Raw genomic sequence first — 22,886 nt, forward strand, 5'->3', positions numbered from 1 at the left:
AAACTATGGAGAGGCATTAATTGTATTATAAACTCTTATAGAGACTTTGTAAAAAGTCATTCCCTCTTTGTGTGGTTCTCAACGACGACAACTCTCCACGCACCGGATGTAATCATTGAAAACAATATAAAACATTATAATCAGCGGTGTAACAAATATTGGAGAACAAAAACAAAAGACAATCATGCTCTTGAGAACACAGCATTCTCTATTTGAAAATTGTAAAATAAATTATTAAAGAGGTTTTAATAACCATTTTTGTTGGAGTTTCCAAAACCTCTAGCTCATTTACTTCGACGTCTGAAGTAATTGAGATAATTATAAATGATTTTTATGTGTTATATTTCATCAAGTAGTCTTAATATAAAGTTGTCTAGGTGAGAATCTCTCTTTCACTCATTTCAGCCACTAACCAGCTTGCTTTATAGGCTGATTTCGTAGAAAAGTCAGATATGGTAGAGAATAAAGGAATCTTTTTTGTAACAAGGTATACTTTGCACGATTTTTTCGTCTATTTCAATCACCATGCAACTTGCTTTGTAAGATGTATCGTCTATGTATGACATCGCAGTTTTCCGAATGGTAACACATGAGTCGTATCATGGGCGTCATATGATAACGTGATGTTTGTAGTGCTGTTTATGTATATAGGTAATAGTTAGCAATAATCATTGGGATCATCAATTTGCTTACTATTTTTGTTTGCTTGTTTCTTATATTTTCACGTCATAATGGCTTAATCATCGCGAAATTTCGCATATACGTGGTTATATAACTTGTTACTCACTCAAGCATGTTCAATCAAACGAAGTCGCAGGTACAAGTTAGTCTGTGGTATTAAAAGGAGTTTAAAAAAATCTTAAATCGAAACGTCTCTATATATTTTGTTCCTCGCTGGGTGGCCGGACCACCCAATGGCTCAGTTCCCGCGCATCTGTTAGTAAGCAGTTCAAATTAGGCACCGATATACAGTCCGTACTAATACTGAGTATACTCAAGACAGGAATGTAGCGGGGTAGACAGCAATAAAACATCGTGCGATTTCAATACGAATATATGCCATTCGAATGTAAGCACTGCGCAGAATACTTATGTCCCATTTTTTATTGAGTGTATTGGCACATATGGCCAGCCTGATGGAAAGCATCTGTATATACATAATCAATACCATGGATAATACCTGTAGTATTTATGCGTTGTCATTCTATACATATAATATATATACACATATATATGTATATATATATATATTGTACAAAACTCGTCTGCGTTCTCTACGCATAGTATGTATGTATGTCCTACATATAATAGCAAGAGCAACACACAAGTTTCTTGCTCATTCTTCTTGTGATGAATCTGCGTTCCGAATGAGTGGTAGAATAAAAAATATGACTATATAAAAGTGCTTGTATTGAGTTTATTTGAATAAAGGCCTATTACTCACTAAACGATTACTTGAATGACGAGCGTGCATGGCAATAGTTTTTATGTTCGGGATTTTCATTTAATGTTAGACATAGACACCTATATAAATACCTATGCATTGTAAATAAACTGGATTAAAAAAAAAAAGTAATTTTTATTGAGTTTCTTGCCAGTTCTTCTCAATTGGATCTATATTTCGAACTGGACGGTAGGGAAAACAAATAGAAATGTAAAAACTTGACGTTCATAAGCGGCTAAAATGTCCTACATGAATAAATGATTTTTTAATTTTAATTTGTAAGATTATATCTTTTTTACAATCTACCTTTTTCTATTTCATAATTATATTTTTATATTTAATAATTTCTATTTCAAAGTATTATAAAAAGGTAGATTGTAAAAACTCGTCTGCGTGTATACCTCAGCCTCACCTATTTCAGCCAAGTAGCTTGCTTTGTAAGCTGTTTCGGTTGTAGAGTGCAGATTAGGCAGTGAAATTACAAGATAAGAGGCGTGACATCTTAGTACTCTGGAATGGTAACATATGAGTAGTATCACGAGTGTCACATGATAACGTGATGTCCGTAGTACTGGTCATGTATTTACATAACGGCTTTCGTTTTCCACCTGGTGGACCGTAAGCTTCTTTATTGCTCCAGTTACTAATAATCACTATAAAAAAAGATTTTTATAGTACTAATGTCTAATTATTTTCTAAGAGTATTTCTATATTCAGTAACTTTAATATAAATATCTTTAGGAGATATTAAATGTGTATGAATCTTTTAAAGAAGCAAATAAAGTCGCGTTCAATAGCTAGTGTTGGTGTATTGGTTTCTTTGGCATGTAGGTACATATGTATATGTTCTTGTTTTTTTTATCACTACTTAATCTTGTTTTACACGCCACTTGTGTAGATAATTAACCAGAAATATTTAATTATGAGACTTTATGGAATACTAAAATCGATAAGAAAAATCGATTATATAAAATTATAATCGACTTTTCAATAATCGATATATTTTTCGCATCTCTATTCGATCTACCGGTTAGTAACTGTATTAAACGTAGAAATTATATCATTAAGTGGTAACAGCTAATTAAAGCTGAAATTAAGCGATTGCGTGTTGTAGGATTGTTGATAATGCGTTTTATGTTTGTATTTTATTATTTTCGGTGCACGGCGCGGTTTTTGGTATGGCAGGTATTCAACGGTTCATTTTATGATCGGGAGTTATTTGCTTACAAAGATCCAACTTAATTTGTAGATATATTCTATGTTCTCTGCTTACTCCATCAGATACCTAGCGTGAAAATAGATAGATCATATATGTAAACGAGCTACTGGCCCCGCCTTTGCACATCTAAATATATATATAACTCAAAGGTGATTGACTGACATAGTGATCTATCAACGCACAGCCTAAACCACTGAACGGATCGGGCTGAAATTTGGCATGCAGGTAGATGTTATGACGTAGACATCCGCTAAGAAAGGATTTTGATTAATTCTACTCCCAAGAGGATGAAAGTTTGTATGAAACTTTGTTATTTTTAAACCGATCGGGCTGAGACTTTGCATGCATAAAGCTACTATGACGTAGGCATCACCTAAGAAAGGATTTTGATAACTTCCACCCCTAAGGGGATAAATTATCGCGAGCGAAGCCGCGGGCAAAAGCTAGTGTATTATATATATAAAACTTCCTTTTGAATTACTCTATCTATTAAAATAACCGCTTCAAAATCCGTTGTGTAGTTTTACAGATTTAAGCATACATAGGGACAAACAGCGACAGCGACTTCCTTTTATACTATGTAATGATAATGATATTATACATATATTCGCCGTAAGGCCGCTAAACATCTTTATAAAGACATTATAAATGTCTATCTATTTGTTTTTTTTTAATGGATGATAATGGAATAGTGCAACTTCCTTCGCTAACGGTCTACGCTGGCGGGGCACCAGTGGAAGATGATAGGACGAACATGAGGTCAAGTCAGTTAGCACATCGTGGTGAATCTATTGCTTCCAGTAGGGGCCGTAATTGTTAATGGATTATAGAATGGACGTAGAATTCCATTAAAAAAATAGTTATAGATGAACAAAACAACGCTCAGACGATCACAGATCGTCCTCTTTTGAAGTCGGTTAAATAGTAACTAAACTACTACTAAGCTTTACGCCTCGTTACCAGCTATTCTCTTATCACTAAACAATTTCACGCATATACCTCCCATTGTGTTTAATTAAATTAAATTAATAATTAAAAATGTTAACCACCGGAATTATTGGCAGTATAATGCATATTCCCAATTCATACATAATTAATTAGAATTAAAAAATATAACTGTCAAATGCCAACATGGCCGCTCATTAAGGCGACGCACAGATAATAAAGCTATTAACGTCAAAGCGAGGTAATTTATGAAATGTCGGTTGTAATAAAATTTACATACGCAAGAGATGGATTTCAAGGCGGATTTCGCTAGATTATTCGATACACGGACCGGTGGATCAAGGAACTTATACATTTTTTTATACTATTTAGTAACATTATTGATATATATATTATTAACCGGGTCTTAACACGAACTAATTTTATGGCAAATAAATGTGGCTCTAGCCGTGGTCACGAGCTGATGTAGGAACATACAGCCCATGTGATGGTAAACGGTTACCGTAGCCTATGGACGCCTGAGACACCAGGGGTGTCACGTGCGCGTTGCCTTAAGAAACTTTAATATACCGTTCTTGAAAAACCTCATGCTGTAGCCTCTCTAGAAAACCTTGGAAGGTAGTTCATTGGCAATGCCACACAACAGGCATACGGCCCATCTGATAGTAAATAGTTACCGTAGTCTATAGACGCCTGTAGCACCAGGGGTGTCACGTGCGCGTTGCCGACCCTTAAGAAACCTTAATATACCCTTCTTGAAAAACACCATGCTGTAGCCTATCGAGAAAACCTCGGCAGGTAGTTCATTGGCTATGCCACACAACAAGCATACGGCCCATGTGATGGTAAACGGTTACCGTAGCCTATGGACGCCTGAGACACCAGGGGTGTCACGTGCACGTTGCCTTAAGAAACCTTAATATACCGTTCTTGAACAACCTCATGCTGTAGCCTCTCTAGAAAACCTTGGAAGGTAGTTCATTGCACAATGTAAGTTTACGCAGGAGGAAGCTCCTCTCAATCCGCTGAGTTTCTTGTCAGTTCTGAGCTCTAATGCACTCCGAACTGGCGGTAGATTTTGCCTTTTTTTTATATCTCAGGACAATTTACACAGTGCTATCTAATCCTATTGTAAGCAGATCTTTGAGATCTTACTCAAGCAGCTTACTTCCCAAGCTATGTTTCTGTTTGGTTGAGATATGTAATATTATATTATCTTGAGATATGCGCTTTGACTGTGTGAATTACAGGGTAAAGCAGCCAGGAATGGCAACGAAATCGTTCGGATTTAGAAGTCCGTTAAAAAAGGATAAACTTCCAAACATTCCGGGAATCGAATGTAGGCCTCAAGGTCTTGTATCGGTATTCCATACCCTAATTAACCATAGGCCAATTAAAAAAAAATGGCACGACGCAGATTAAACTGCTGGCCACCCACCAACTCACTACTTAGGACATTGTTGTTATACTAAACACATATAATACAATATAATAGTCTCAGGACAGTTAACACAGCGCCATCTAGACACAAGTTAAGCTAGCTAAAGCTTGTATTATGGGTAGGTACTAGATAATTCAATTAAATTCAAATTCAAAATATCTTTATTCATGTAGGTCTATTACAGACTCTTGTGATATGTCAAATTCACCGTCAGTTCGGAATGATTTCGAGATGAGAAGAACTGACAAGAAACTCAGCTCGTATTCATCATTATATAGTATAAAACAAAGTCGCTGTCGCTATCTGTCTGTCTGTATGCTTAAATCTTTAAAACAGCGCAATGGATTTTGAAGCGGTTTTTAATAGATAGAGTGATTCAAGAGGAAGGTTTATATGTATAATACATGTACACCCGTGCAAAGCCGGGGTGGGTAGCTGGTTACATAATATAAAATAAAGTCGCTGTCGATGTCTATCCCTATGTATGCTTAAATCTTTAAAACTACGCAACGGATTCTGAAGCGAATTTTTTAATAGATGGAGTGATTCAAGAGGAAGGTTTATATATATAATATATGTACACCCGTGGGAAGCAGGGGCCAGTAGCTAGTACTTCAATAATAATAATAATTTCAGGATAATTCACACAGCGCCATCTAGACCCAAGTTAAGCTAGCTAAAGCTTGTGTTATGGGTACTAGATAACTGATATAAATACATATTTTCTTTTTCGTAAATACATACATAGAAAACAAGGCAAATTAAGGTTTCTTAAGAGGGTCTGGTGTCTCAGGCGTCTATAGGCTACAATAACCATTTACCATCAGATGGGCCGTATGCTTGTTTGCCATCATAGTAATATAAAAAAAATATTTTTATTATTGTGTAATTTTCTCAGCTTTTGCTTTTTTTCGTTTCAAATAACAAATTTAAGTATTTTACTATAAAGATTCTTTTTATAAACTATATGTATAATATGTTGCTTTTGGGAAGAATACACATTTTTCATGTTTGTGCCATCATGTTTGTGAGGAGAAATAAATATATCATATTATTATTTTTTTTTTTTTCCAAAAATTCTCATCTCTCCTCTTAAGGAGAGGAGATGGCAACATACCCCCGGCAGAAGCACAGTCGGCCGGGGTTCAGGGCCCCAGGGAGAGAAACCGGCGTACAATGCGGGCAGAATCTAACAGCACCGCTTTCTGCATCTTTCCCGGAGTGAGCCGCCTCGGAATCCCAACCGTCTGAGATGTTGCTCCAGACTGGTTGGGATAAGACCGTTCACCGATATAACGATTGGAATGATTTCGGTGGACTTATTATTATTATTATTTTTTCTCGACTTTCGCCGGTAATCTTGGTATGTACGGGCCTAAGCCAAGTACATAACAATGTTCTATCTTAGTGGATATACCGTAATACAAATGTAGACCTAATCTGTCTGTAGAAACTTTCTAATTATTATTATTATTATTATTTTGCTGGCCCTTTATCCTATTATTATTATTACTCTTTTATATATGTTTTATACATATATCTCCCTTTTTACTCCCTTTTTACGGGTGTAATACTTTCAAACTCCCCGCGTAGGGGGGAAAGGGATTGTTAGTAATGTGGATTGATAACCCCATTGCTAGCAATGTCACGTCTACCTCCACGCGGTTCCCCCTGGAAACCATCGTAAACTGGTGAATTTGTCACGTTGCAATACTTTCGTTAGCGCAAACATTATCATCCACAAAAAAAAAAAAAACTCCCCGCGTGTTTGCTTTAGCCCTTAGCAAGGGTGGATGAGTTATATGACGATTATAAAAGTGATTATTATTATTATTAAAATACAAGTTCGACATTGTTTATGTCCGTATGTACACATGAAATTCCAGACAGCATTATAATTTGCACTTAATATTTATAAATATAGTCACAAGGATCGTATTACTGTCGGTTCTTGTCGATTTATTTAGACTGGCCTTTTCACGCGTCGTTGCCTACATAAAATTACAATAATAGTATACACATGTACTCGAAAAAAGATTATTCTCTGCAATTATATCCGTTACGGTAAGTTTGCCTTGAAAAGAATGCTTTCAGTGATTATTGTATTTTTATGTAATAAAATTTAGTTCAATATAAAAAATATGTTATAGGTACTTACAATATAAACAATAATAATGAAATAATTTAAATATTTTAAACTGTATATGCCAGTATTTTTTTTAATTTAGGGATATTTTGTTACGGTTTGTTTTACATTTATTATTTATACTTATGTAAAACTATTCTAATTTACATATCAGAGCATTAGTATTAACTAAATTACAGTCGTGTGACAGATTGACAAATAGACGTATGTATAAGTTGACATAATTGTATAAATAATAGCCACGTATTTGACACTGAGATAACTAATAAAATGAAATAAAAAACATTCGAGAAATTAAAAAAAACCACTAACAAACACATAACACATTTTATTCGCCGCAGTTGGTTAAGCCACCAACGAAGTCTTTAATGAAGACATTTGCTCGGAACAACTGACCATTATTGCTGTTTAACTGATAAACAACCTGTCCCTACAATGCGTTCGATTAAGTACTCTATTCTTATAACATTAAAGTTCAAATTCATTTATAAATGTAACTTATTTTTAATTCCAGCTCACAAAAATTTTAATTCCGAATTCGAAATTCGAATTTTTAAAAGTTAACACGGTCGATTGTTAATTTTGTTTCATAAGATTTAAAAGTTGTATTTCTTTGAAAATTATGTTAGATTCAAGTTGCAGCTACCGAGTTATCAAAGTATTATCGACTTTAACAACTAATCTATAAGAATCATATTAGCAAGTTTACAGACGAGTTAATAATTGAAATAATCACTATTTATGGAAGACGATTCTCGACTTTATCGCTATACCTTTAGAGTATGTTGTTGTTTTTGTAATTTTGTTTTATTAATTGCCTATAAGTGGCAATTAAGAGCATGTTTATTTAGACCCATCATGGTTTTATGGGTTATGGCGCATAAGTGCGGCGGCTTCAAAGGATAGTGGGTTCAAACCGGAAGCTCTGATTGAAAGCTGTATAAATTTAGTTCCGGTTGACTATCCAGGGATTTGCGTTTGATTCTTGTCGAATACATTGATAAGGAAAGTTAACTTTTTTGTATCAAAGTTCACTTTATACGAAGTCGTCTGCGAAGGTACTTCTGTTACATCTATTTCTGTCATTCTATGCCTCCGTCCAATTCAAACGGGGATCGAAATTACGACGGCCTGCGCCGAGGTTCGGACCCCTAGTGGTGCCCTCAGACTAGTTGTATCCGTCAGGCGGGAGGTGGCCTTCAGCCGCTCCATAAGTCTTTCCTTTGGTTTGGAGTGTCATCTGCACTCGCCCACTATCGTCCGGTGAAGCTGTAAAGGCCAGCTGCGGCCAACAGCATTAGAGTAGTCCGAAAAAAAACATCGCCTCCAGAATGGCAAGTCATTGAGTGGTATCACAGGTGTCACGTGATAACATGAGAACGTCTGCATTCGAAATTCGAATTTTTAAAAGTTTTATAAGATTTAAAAGTTGTATTTCATTGAAAAATATGGACTTAAGTTATAGCCCCAAAGTTACCAAAGTATTGTCGACTTTAAAAAGTAATTTATAAGAATCATATTTGCAAGTTTACACACAAATTAATAATTGAAATAATCACACATTTATGGAAGACGATTCTCGACTTTCTCGTCATACTTTAAGTGTAACAAAAAGAATATAGGTACTTTTTTTTCTTCATTTGCGATTAAATGTAATTGTATTATTTGTGTATATTTGTGTTTAATATAAGTTTATTTATTATTTGTGTTTGAAATGTTAATCTTTTGTTCGTATGTTTAATTATTGTCTAATTGTTTTTTCTCTTTTGTTATAGGACGAAGTAAGTACCGGAGCGGCTCACGGGAACCACGTGAGGAAATTCCATTTATTTTTTTCTATTCCAAATTCAATTTTTTGTTTTAAAGTTACAAATAATGTTATGTTTGGTGGATGAGAAAATTTTATTGAGATATGTTTTTAAATTTAGAACATTAACAATAGTAATATTAAAAAAAATATATAACCTGTAACTTTTTAAACATATTTTTAAAATAAGAACATTTAGTAATGAATAAATCGGACTACCTATAAGGTAATTTCTGTTCGAAATTCAAATTTTTATAATAAGAACAATTAATAATACATAGCACATAATGTTAAAACTTTAATTAAATAATAATATTAATCGGCCTAGGCTGTATAGTCATTTCTGTTCCAATTTCAGAATATATTTTATAATATTTTATGTTTGGCAGTTCCATAATCATATTCTTTTTTTAGAATATATTTGAAATAAGAACATATAATAATATAATACAAAAGTAATTGCGTAATTCTGTGTCTGAATCGGACTACCTAAAAATTAATTTCTGTTCAAAGTTCAAATTTTTAAAATAAGAACAATTAATAATAAATAGATAATACTTTAATTAAAGAATATATTGATCGGCCTAGGCTGTATAGTCACTTCCGTTCTAATTTCGAAATATAGTTGCCAATTCCATCATCTTTTTTTAGAATAGATTTTTAAAATAATAACTTATAATAATAGCAAATCAAATAGTTCTTTGTTAAGAGGACAAATTATTCAGACTAGTCTACCTATGGCCATTTTCATTCTTAATTCAAAATATTCCTTGATTAACCTAATGATTTCTGTAGAATTTGTAATTTTAAAATAAGAACATCAATAGGAGCCTAGTTCAGCTTTTTTTTCTTCTTTTGGCTCCGATTAGTTCAGCTTTAGATACACGTTCTAATACTGCAGTAAGTTCTACTTACTAGTAGTTCTTGATAAGCCAATATCTTTTAGAAGATTGTAGGGTGATTTCGCTGGTATACCTTTCGCTCCCACTTGGACTGCATATAAATTAATCATATAGCCAAATAGATCCCTTACAGAGGTACGTCAACACTCACCTTCACCGCTCGTGTCTCTCTCCCTGTCCAGACAAGACTGGCAGGAGCCAGCTAGTTCAGCTTTAGATACACGTTCTAATACAGAACTTACTGCAGTTCTAGACAGACCAGATTTCGCTGGTATATCTCTCGCTCCTACTTGGACTGCATATAAATTAATCATATCAAATTTTAGAAGTCAACACTCACCTTCACCGCTCGTGTCTCTCTCCCTGTCCAGACAAGACTGGCAGGAGCCAGCTAGTTCAGCTTTAGATACACGTTCTAGTATAGAACATACTGCAGTTCTAGACAGGCCAGATTTTTCTATTTTCTATAGATCTTTTAGAAGATTGTATAGAAATTTCAATGATATACCTCTCGCTTCCACTTCGACTGGATATAAATTAACCATATCAGTTGTCTAGTACCTAAGGACTCTTCAGACGTTCGTCAACCTTCACCGCTCGAGTCTCTCTCCCTGCCCAGACAAGTCTGGTAGGAGCCTGCTAGTGCAGCTTTAGATAGCTGAACAAGATGCTGAAAAAAAAAGAACTTACTGCAGTTCTAGACAGGCCAGATTTCGCTGGTATTCCTCTCGCTCCCACTACGACTGGATATAAATTAACCATATCAGTTGTCTAGTACCTAAGGACTCGTCAGACGTTCGTTAACACTCACCTTCACCGCTCGAGTCTCTCCCTGCCCAGACAAGTCTGGTAGGAGCCTGCTAGTGCAGCTTTAGATAGCTGAACAAGATGCTGAAAAAAAAGACAGTTCAGACAAGTCTGGTATTCCTCTCGCTCCCACTACGACTGGATATAAATTAACCATATCAGTTGTCTAGTACCTAAGGACTCTTCAGACGTTCGTTTAGATAGTCTCTCTCCCTGAACAAGAGCCTGCTAGTGCAGCTTTAGATAGCTGAACAAGATGCTGAAAAAAAGAACTTACTGCAGTTCTAGACAGGCCAGATTTCGCTGGTATATCTCTTGCTCTCACTTCGACTGCATAAATTCACCTCAAAGTTACACATTTTGGTATTTTCATTGGTATTTCAATTTTTTTTGTGTATTAAGTGTTTTTTATACTATTATGTGTACAATAGGTTATTTGTATAAAAACTACAATTACTCAACGTAATGGTGGTCCGATCTCCGTTGTCGTTTGTACAAAAAAGTGTTATGAGTTTTTCGTTAATCGAGTTAACGTTGTTATAAATGATTAGTGTCGGCTTCTGAACCATTTTTATTTTATTATGAGAAAGGAACCCTTCTCATAATAATAAAACTTGGTAATTTTTTTGATGGCCTCAGTGGTCTAGCGGTTTAGGACATGCCTTTACTTCTGATGATCGCAGGTTCGATTCCTCGTCCGGTCCTTTTGATTCAAGTATATGATTGTTTGTTTCGGTCTGGGTGTTTTCTAAGCACAATATGTACAAAAATGTAACTATGCATTTATTTCAGTTGTCTAGTACCCATAACATATTTTTTATTAAAATAAAATTCTATAAAAATGTAGCTAAGTTACTTCTCATAGCAAGAACAAACAAACTGACAGAAAAAGTTATTCAGTATGTAGATAAAAAATGAATATTTTTTTCTGTCAGTCTGTATGTTCTTGCTAACTTGGCTACATTTTTATATAATATATAATTTCATATTCAGTGAAAAGCTGTTCATTTCAAATTACAGACAGACACTTCGATTTAATTTATTTTCATGTATTAGTTAATTAAACAGACAGATATAAATACTCTTTGAGTTTTTTTTATGTAAGTATCTTATACATTTTCGTATTCAGCGAAAAGCTGTTCATTTGAAATTACAAACAGACACTTGAGTTTCATTTATTTGCATAGATTAATAAACTTATTTATACGGAACCTATTAATCCAAGTACAGTTTTGCATTGACCATTTCAATACTAACAAAGGTATTTTGGGAGACAGTTTTTGTGGTAAAAACGGTGAATGGTTAACCAGATCGGACGGTTAATTTGATGTTTTGACGGCCCGGCCGCGTTTCAATAGTTTTTATGGTTACAGTTATTTTTTTTATATGAAAATAACTACTATTATAAAAGATTGTAGTTTGTACTCATTTTGTTATATAATTTAATTATTGAGATTGATTAGAATTAATAATATTAATATATATAACTCAAAGGTGACTGACATAGTGACATCGGACTAAAATTTGACAGGCAGGCAGATGTTATGACGTAGGCATCCGCTAAGAAAGGATTTTAATAATAAATTCCACCCCTAAGGCAAAACCTAGTCTTATTATAAACGCGAAAATTTGCGAATATGGATAGATGTTTGTTACTCTTTCACGCAAAAACTACTGAACGGATTTTAATGAAACTTTACAGTAATATAGTTTATACATCAGAATAACATATAGGCTATGAATTTCATGCGAGTGAAATCGCGGGAATTAATATATATTATAATAAAAATATAACCTTGGACAGTTCACACAGCGACATCTTGTCCCAAGTTAAACAGAGCTTGTGTTATGTGTTGTATTGGTTTATATCAGTTGTCTAATACAACTGATATAAATACTTAGATACATTTTTTGTACAGGAGTTTTCCCGGTACGGCTTTACCGACTTTAATGAAATTTTGTATGCATGTATACAATATTGATATTATAGTTCTCATCGTAATATTAATGTTTATGCAAAACATAACAAAAATATTTCTACTGTACACTGTTAATACCTACGCACGTAATAATTATAAAAAAAACATTATAAAAACAAATAATATTAGTTCACAATGGCGTCCACTTAAACAGATGCTTATCGTTTACATTTTGTACATTAACAAAACAACATGGCGGACGTTTCAAAGTAAACATTGATACTTGTAATTATTCATGAATACATCAACAGGTTTTATATTATCACAATTAACGAGCCAATGAAATTGAGTTAATTAGTTTATTTGCAATTAACGAATCATACTCGAGTTTTTTTTATGGATGATAATGGAATGGTATACCCGACTGTGCTAACGGATACGCTGACGGAGCACCAGTGGAGGATGATAGGATATGCATGAAGTTAGGTTCCTTCAGCCTATCGTGGTAAATTCACCAAGATGTTTTCCCGTTAGCCCATTTTGGCAAATTGCAATTTACCATGTTTTCTAAGAAGAACTGCGTGGAGGTCAACCTAACATAGTAAATTGTTAGCAATGTTTGACGACCTCGGTGGTATAGCGGTCTAGCACACCGCTTTACATCTGACGGTCGCGGGTTCGATTCCTCGCACGGCACAAACATATGTTTTCATGAGTATGATTGTTTGTATCGCTCTGGGTGTTTTCTATGTATAATAATGTATTTACGAAAAAAAAATCTATGTTTTTGTATCAGTTATCTAGTACCCATAACACAAGTTTTAGGTAGGTTAACTTGGGTCTAGATGGCGCTGTGTGAATTGTTCTGAGATTATTATTATTATTATAACGTGGTTATTAGTCCACATTACTAACAATACCTTTCCCGTAAATTAACATATATACTAACTATCTGACCCAGCAAACGTTTTGCCATATAAACTTAAGTACTAATATCTATCAATAGATAGGGGTTGGTGGAAGAAGGGGGAAAATTTAGGGTTCTTGCAAATGGCAATTTACCACGATGGTTTCCACGGAGAACCGCGTGGAGGAAGTGACATGGTACTTTACCAGCAATGGGGTTATTAGTGTACATTACTAATAAACCCCTTCCCCAAAAAAAACATTACGGTAATCTCGGATAAGAAGGGCTTATCCGAGATTACCGTAATAATTTTTTTGAAATTAAATGAAATTTTATTACATATAATTTTTAATTTTTGTACGACACATTTAGTAATTTCTGACATGCAACAGAAATTTTCAATTGAGAAATGTTCATTTTTGTATGATAACTTCATACAGAAATGAATATTTCTACAATACCATAATGAATATTATGGTCCAGAGCACAAAACAATAAAAACACGCAAGTTTCTTGGTCATTCTTCTTGTGATGAGTCTGCGTTACAAATGAGTGGTAGAATAAAATATATACATATATGTATATGACTGTTCAAAAATGTCGATTGGGCGATGAAGATAACAAGGAATTGTAAGAATTTTATATATATATATATATATATATACAGTGTTAGTTGCTGTACATCTCCGAAACAGCTTAATCTAATTTTATATGTTTTATACTCGGTAGGTCTGAGAAAAATTCAGTCTATTTTTTATATCCCTCAGAGATAAGGATTCGATTTAGAATGACTTTAGAATCCATAATTGATCTGGAGAACTGTGTATGAGCGAACTGACCTAGGCACGAAGCTTGTATCTCAGTAGACCAGAACTCACAAATAAGTGGCAGAAGACTCTACAGACGACGATTTATGAACAAAATTACTGTCCATACTGTATTGTTTTACCTATGTAGTTTGTCCATCATTTATCAGAAGATACATTTACACCTTATCAGTACCACCAACAGAACACGTTCACGCAGGCAGCAGTAAACAATTTATATATATTAAATTAATTAATAAATGGTTCCACTGAAAATCAGCGTTTAGGCATTACAGCCTAGACACAAAGCTGGTCACAAATTTGGTCGCAGCTGTATTTTAAAAATAATTAATTACAATTTTTTTATATACCATTTAACGTAGTATTATATATACATTACTAAAATATAACATTACAATTTTTTGTAATAGATAGATAGATATATCGTTTATTTGTTTGTTACTAATCACACACAACATGTTCATAAGAATAGACAATACATAATACGACATAAGATTTAAAAAATTGTTATTATGTGTGATCTGTAGCAATACAAACAGGTCAAACTCAGCGTGGAACATTGTTCAGGGAACAAAACACTGATTTTCAGCTTCAACCCATTTGAGGGTACGTGAAAATAATAATTAAAATAAATATAAAATAATAATATGTGATATGAATGTTTTGTATGCACCAAATGAATATATTTTTTATTCTTTCTTTCAATTGTGTCACTCAAAATCCAATATGGCGGATTTGAAAGCTTGTGTTCGTACATTGTTTTTGCTATTAACTCATTACTTTGCAGGACACCAGAGAATCATCACCGTCAGGCATACGGTGCAATATTTTGACCAATTTTATGTGAATCATGTCTGCGTTTGTATGTAAACGCTGGAATGAATTGGTTAAGATATTGCATCGTTTGCTTGCACCGGTCATTCATCGTGGGAGCACTTAATCTACTCGAGTACAGTAATACCCAGATTACGCGAAGATACGTTGGGATCGCAATTTAGCCTGAGTCGAACTTCGGATCCCTATTTTTTTTAGGGCTTTTGGGCTAAGATCTGTAGCATTGCGACTTGTATAGATCTTTTGCGCTCGCTCTTACTCTATGTTCGCTACTTAGACTCGTCAGGGATAATCTACACCACCGATCGATCCCTTATCAAAATTCAAACGGGTATCGAAATTATGACAATCATAGCCTAGTCTAGCCCTCAGACTAAAGTCGTATCCGTAAGGCAGGAGTTGGCTTTCAGCCGCTTCATATGCTCTCTCGCAGATTTGGAGTGCCATGTGCAATTACTGTTAGTGTTTCATGTTAGTGCTTCTCACAGACATATCCTGTGCTTACTGCAATGTAGCGACTAATATCTAATGACGATTGTATGGCGCTTATACTAGTCCCGCTGACTACCCATTTCAACATTACTTTAGAATATTGTGTAATTGGTAAATAAAAAAAATTATCGATCTATCACCAACCAAGTCAATCTGTTTTCTGTAGGTATATCCCTTATTGCACCTTTAAAATACATAAGTAAATTAAATATTTGAAATATTGTTAGCAAAAGAGGACTTATCTCTAAAAGAGATCTCTTCCACTCAACTTAAAAGAGAAACAGGAAATGGTATATTGGTCACACAAGTGCAAATAATTGTAAGAAAAGAAAAAAGGAAAATAAAAAACACTAAACATTTAATGATTATGACAGACCGATCTTGTAATTTATAATTTTTATAGGCTCTAGTCCTAATTAAACCAAATTACTACATTATTATATAGAATGTAACTTTCGGGAATTCGACTTACGGGGTAATGGCTCAGTCCCACTAACGGCGTAAAGTGTATTACTGTATTTCGTTTCTTTGTTTGCATTTATTGTATTTCTGCTCATCTGTTTCCATTTTGCATTTTGTGTTTGTGCCTGTTCATAATATGATTTTGTAATTATTATACCATTTTGTGTTGTTAACTACCTATGTGTTCTTTATTTTGCAATTTGTGTGTTATTATGTGTTTGTGTATATTTTATTATTGCTTTGATTTATTTTGTAATTTATATGATTTCTATTGTTAATTGCAAGGCTTATATTTAAATATAATAAAGATTTATAATTATAAATGAAAATTGAAAAATACCTACAAATACAGTTTTGTCCACAAAACTACTAATTACATGTAATATAAAGATGATTTTTAAAACACAGTAGTCATAGATGGGCTACAACAATGGACATAACAACACACATAATGGATAGATACAACAAAACACATACATAAACTCACACTTGTATATAACCAACAAAAACTCTACAAAGTATCCATTTCATTCGAAAGAATGTAGGTTTGTAAATTATATATAACTAGCTACTCGCCCCGGCTTCGCCCGGATGTACATGTATTATACATAAAACCTTCCTCATGAATCACTCTATCTATTATTATAAAAAAAACCGCTTCAAAATCCGTTGCGTAGTTTTAGAGATTTAAGCATACATAGAGACGGACAGACAGCGACAGCGACTTTGTTTTATAATATGTAGTGAAGAATAAATAATAAATTAAGCTAATAGGTATAGTACAAGTAGGTGACCCGGCAAGAATTGTTTTGCCATATAAATTAATCAATTACCGACCGCTAAAAGTAGAAAAATATTAAACTATGTACTAATATTGCTATCTGCGCTGTCTTAGACGTATTTGTACTGTCTGTTGTGGGTAAATGTTATTATATTGTTGGTCGAGACGATGTATATTACAGATGATAATAAACTGACAATATGTATATAGAAATAATGATCTTATATACTAAATAACTATAGGAAAATGTAGGGTGGGGTGACACAGTTTAGACACAGCAGTGCTTAGTACACAATATTGAGTTTGTCTTACTAGATATTATAAAATGCAATTATTATTTTGATGTATCTAGGTGACTGTGTCCCATACTGTCTTATTTAGGAAAATTTACAAGTTTTTTTACACTACGTAGGTGGCAAACGAGCATACGGCCCTTCTAATAGTAAACGCTTACCGTAGCCTATTTTGTTAGACCTACAATGAGAGTCACTGGCAGTTTTTATATATTCTTTTATCCATATTCAAAATATGATGTTCTTTTTATAATTTTTTGTTATAATACTTCTGTCACTGCGCTCTGCAATAAAAGACGTTCTGACATCTACCTATTTTCATTAATTTTTACTTATTTTTTATTTCATTAAGAATACTAATAGCCCATACTAAAAATACCTTACAGACTGACATACATATGAAATAATAATCATTATATAGTATAAAACAAAGTCGCTCTCGCTGTCTGTCCGTCCCTATGTATGCTTACATCTTAAAAACTATGCAACGGATTTTGAAACGGTTTTTTAATAGATAGAGTGATTCAAGAGAAAGGTTTATATATATAATAAACGTACACCCGTAATTATTAATGGTCAGAAATAGAATAGGAATAAAAATAATCTTATTCAAATAAACTTAATATAAGCATTTTTGAACAGTCTTACTTTTACAATTCTATCCCTCATTCGGAACGTAGACTCGTCACAAGAATTTATTAGGAATCTTGCGTGCTGCACTTTTAAATAAATATTTATTTATTTATTCATTTATTCTTTAATGCACAATAAAACTTGTACAAAGGCGAGCTTAATGCCATATGTCATTCTCCACCAGCTAACCTTTAGGTATACAGAAAGCGTTGTGGGGCAGTTATGTCAAAAAACAATCACAAAGTTACTAATATATATTATATAATATATATGAAATGCAAATAAATATAATAATAATAATAATAATAATAATAATAAATCCATTTATTGCCAACATCAGCACAGTTACACAGCTACACATTTATACATATTTAACATGATTGGCAATAGGTACAAACTCAGCTATTGCCGGACTGATGGGCGTCCAGCGCTGGTTTTCAGTTTGTACCTACGCAGGCGTACTTAATCACACGTGCTAGATAACAATACCACAACATAATGAAATAAAAATTTAACAAATTACTAAATAAATAATAATAATATCCATACGGATATTATTGGACACGTGACATGCATGCAATGCATGTGCATCTACACAATATATACAAATAATAATATATATAGTATACCTGATATTATATAATGTCATACATTAATGTTAAATATAGATAAATATAATACTAATACAATGCAATACAGTTATAATTCATTTTGGTGATTCAAAAGAAAATTAAATAATTTCTTTTTAAAAATGGGCTCACTCGATGCTCTACGCATGTTTACAGGTATTCTATTCCATATTAAATATTGTTTAAAATTCTTCTTTATTGAGAGTACTTTGTGTGAATACAAACTGCCAAATGTCAAATTTGATATAAGTAAATAAGTAGTTACTCAAGTAACAAAATAAATCAGTTATTGTATGTATGTATATATATGTACAAACCAGCTTTGAATTGAATCCGTTACAATAAGAATGGAATAAAAAATTCTGTTAAATTAAACTTAAATTTAAGCGCTTTTGAATAATCATACTTATTTTTTTAATCTACCGCTCAGTCGGAAAGCTGTCTTATCACAAGATTTAAAAATTATTGCGTGTTAGTCTTTTAAATTACTGTTGTAACTACATTTTTAAGTTGAAATGTGTGAATACAAACTTCCAACTAGAGTACTGAGATAGAGAGTCGAATTGAGTATATTTTTAAATATACTACGTAATTGCAAACAAGCATACGGCCTAGCTTATGGACGCCTGAAACATTAGTATACTTTTTGTGAAAAACCCCATGCTGTAGTCTCTCAAGAAAATATTGGTTCATTCCATAATCTAACGCGGTGTATCTCCCTTTTTTTGAAGTCGGTTAAAACACATGTATCTAACCTAGTGTTATACATTCAGGTCCGCGTACCAGACGGCCGAAGAAACCGCCCGGGGAGACAGGGGGCCCGACAGATGAGAAACGACCTAGAACCGCATTCTCTGGACCTCAACTTGCAAGACTAAAGGTAAGAAATTCGCATTTTCTTGTCAATTTTTACAAAAGAATTATGGAGAAGATATGTTAGAGATAATGTTGTTATCATAGCACGTGTTGTTTATTAAATTAAAATTTAAACGTCGAAACAAACAATATCTTCAAATATAATCTCAGAAATGTGGTGAAATTTCAATAAACAAACAATGTAGTACTTAATTAAAAAAATTGTACGCTTGTATGTATGCTGAATACACGGGACATAACGTTTAATATTGTTAAAACTTTTAAGCTCTATATTCTGTAGATAAATGATTTGATTGATTGATTGAAGTGCTACATTGTTTACAACGGCACCTATCAATCGACTAGTGTAGTTTCTAACTCAACTCAATCTGCATAGTCCTGAATATATTTGTTTAGTTAGTTTTATTTAAATACATTTCTTCCAACAGCATGAATTCGCCGAGAACCGTTACCTGACGGAGCGTCGGCGACAGTCCCTGGCCGCGGAGCTTGGCCTCGCGGAGGCCCAGATCAAGATCTGGTTCCAGAACAAACGCGCCAAGATCAAGAAGGCATCAGGACAACGGAACCCGTTGGCCTTGCAGCTGATGGCGCAAGGTCTGTACAACCACAGCACAGTTCCTTTGACAAGAGAAGAAGAAGAGTTAGAAATGAAGGCAAGAGAAAGGGAACAGCAGAATAGATGCTAATGGAAGAAAGACTGTCAGATAATTTAGACTTTTGTGAAGGATTTCAAAATTATGAGATGCCACCAGTTATGTTAGAAATGTGAAGTGTAATATATGAATATGGAAAGTCATTGGTTGTAAGATGTCAAGATTGGGTGGTTGTACATTCATCTTCAACTATAGTTGTGGTATGTGAATATGGTTTTTCTATTATGACCACAGATGTAACAAAGTTTTCAAAGCAAAATGATGGATTTGAATAAGACTAAATATGTATGTACATTTTTCGTCCTACTCAAAGACGCCATATAATTGTTTTAAAATCACATTTAAAGCAAATAAATCTTAATATTCTTACGAGATTTCTCCCGATTTCCACCGCGGGTCAACAATTCAGGAGTTTGTCATCCTCTTTATACAAAATTACTTATACTGCAACTAGGTTTATGGAGATAGTTTTTTTCCGTTCAACAATTTAATTTTATTCATCAAAATTAAATAAGTTTCTTGACTCTTTAAAATTCTCCGTTCGTGTTTCATTTGGAAGCACGCGATTTAAAAATACTATACTAAAATGAACTTTGCAAAGTCTGCGGTCATATGTGTACAGCGTTTTGTTATTAACAATAATTGTTTATAATTATAACTGTTGAACGTCAACTGGCTATGTGTTATATAGTTTTAATTGTAGTATCCATTATAAAGTTTAATAAACCCTTTTTTTGTTTCATCTACAACTTCTGTGATTTCATCTGTGTCATTTAAATTTTTCAATTTAATGCAAATACAACATTATTCATGTAGATCTATTACAGACTCTTATGATATGTCAAATCTACCGTCAGTTCGGAATTATTTGTAGATGAGAAGAACTGACAAGAAATTCTGCTCTTATTCGTCTCGAATATGGTTATAATAATACAAATACATTTTAATTTCAAATTTGGGAGAATAGAGTGACTACCAACTTATGCTATTTTGTCAAAAGCAAATAATAATCAGTGTTCGTAACCCGAACAGACTAGTTCACGAGTATGACGGACATTACATTACAGGTCATTACAAATATTTTACACAATACAAAAAGATAGTCACGACTTTTACCCATAAGGGGAGTCAGAGGCGACGATGCCTCTGACTCCTCTTATGGGTAAAAGACCTGTTGTTGTTGTGATCAACGCAACACTGGACATGACCTTTCGCTAAGTATTTTTGAATCCAACGTGGCAAAAGGTGAACCTACCGCCGTCTTTCAGATTAATTTTTGGTTTGATAACACTGTCGGAAATATAAATTACACATAGATTTTTTTCTGATGTCAGCCAGATTTGAACTCACTAGTTCTTGGCCGTGTATACCACTGTACCACGGTAGTAAACCACTACGCCACGACGATCTCTAAAAAGTTTATCATACGTTGATTTTGTCTACATACATGTACGTGATTTTATCTGTGTCATTAAAATTATTTTACACAATATAAATGGATTCGTTAATTTAATTTTTTATGGCAAAATTCAGTCTTGAGCAGTTTACGAAAAAACTAGTTCCGAAGAGCGCTCCCAAAGAGTAATTACGCGAACTATTTCTACTAGTTCGCAGAACTTCCGCTCTTTATCTTTGATAAAATACGTACAATATAATAATATATTGTATCTACTTTTCTACTTGCTAAAAATAGCAAAAAAAGATTGTTTTAGCTAAATACATGAAATAACGAATTTGCGACTGTACTGTACTTCTCTGACTCGAATTAAGAGCAAGAATTAATTGTAAAGGAGCTGCGAAATAAATCGACCGATCCCAGTCATGAACTATTGTAAAAATTATATTTTTAAATGAACAGATGACAATCATAAAGTATTATGTTATATAGACAACAGATGTATGCATACACTAAACGCAACACCGATTTTTATAATTAAAACCGACAAAACATCATAAAAGTCTACGATTTACCGATATCCATTCTATTTATTGTACTTTGAACGTCATTCAACACAATAAATTAGCTAATAAACATAACATATATAATCATTGTGATTACAAACAGTCATAACAACTACAAAGATCTAAGAAATACAAAAAATGATATTGCAAAACGCAAATAACGATTTACGTCACTAAATTACACGAAGAGCTAACATCTTGCCGGATTGTAAAAATTAATAATAAATTTTAAGAATAATTGTACATAATTTATTGATTAAGAATAAAATTTTAATGAGATAAGTTATTTATTGTGCAATGTAGCAGTATTAGTGGAAATGGCTTGACAACTGACTGGAGAAATAAGGATTGCAGAAATATGCAGAAATAAGTGCAATGAAATCGTTGTTTCTAATGTGTAAAGTTAATATTTTCTAGTTGGTTGTCGAACTATTTCAGTAAAAGTAGCGATTTATAGCAGAAATATTAAAGAAGTTTTAAAAAAACCTGTTTGTTTTACTTTAAGTGTTAATGTTTCGATTGAAGGGTAAGAAATGGTAGTGAAATTACAGGATAAGAGGCATGACATCTTAGTCATCTGGAATGATAACGCATGAGTGGTATCAGGGTCACATGATAACGTGAATTACTCTTAATAATATTATAAATGCGAAAGTTTGTAAGTATGTATGTTTGTTACTCTTTCACGCAAAAATTACACTACATTACAGTGATTTGAGAAATTATTTTAAATCATATCAAATATTGATATAAGTAGAGGCCTATTACAATCTCTTGATATGTCAAATCTACAATCAGTTCGGAGTGCTTTCCAGCTAAGGAGAAGTAAGTAAGACAAGAATCTCAGCTCTTATTCTTTTCAAACGATAGCTATGACTTTTCCTATTAGTGATCAAATTTCGAC

General features: G+C 33.3%; 1 protein-coding gene across 1 annotated transcript in view; it reads left to right on the forward strand.

Annotated features, from left to right (window-relative positions):
- Nucleotides 1-20,471, forward strand: part of LOC131852240 (homeobox protein invected-like) — an 86,422-nt gene extending 65,951 nt beyond the window's left edge. Inside the window, exons 4-6 of the mRNA XM_059202886.1 lie at nt 8,971-9,006; nt 19,262-19,368; nt 19,793-20,471. Coding sequence (XP_059058869.1) covers nt 8,971-9,006; nt 19,262-19,368; nt 19,793-20,053 — 404 coding nt within the window. The 3' untranslated portion in view covers nt 20,054-20,471. The remainder of the gene's footprint in view (nt 1-8,970; nt 9,007-19,261; nt 19,369-19,792) is intronic.
- Nucleotides 20,472-22,886: the final 2,415 nt, after the last annotated feature.

The sequence above is a fragment of the Achroia grisella genome, unplaced genomic scaffold (assembly GCF_030625045.1).
Source record: "Achroia grisella isolate CSIRO2021 unplaced genomic scaffold, CSIRO_AGI_Agris_v1 utg841, whole genome shotgun sequence".
Classification (NCBI taxonomy): Eukaryota; Metazoa; Arthropoda; class Insecta; order Lepidoptera; family Pyralidae; genus Achroia; species Achroia grisella.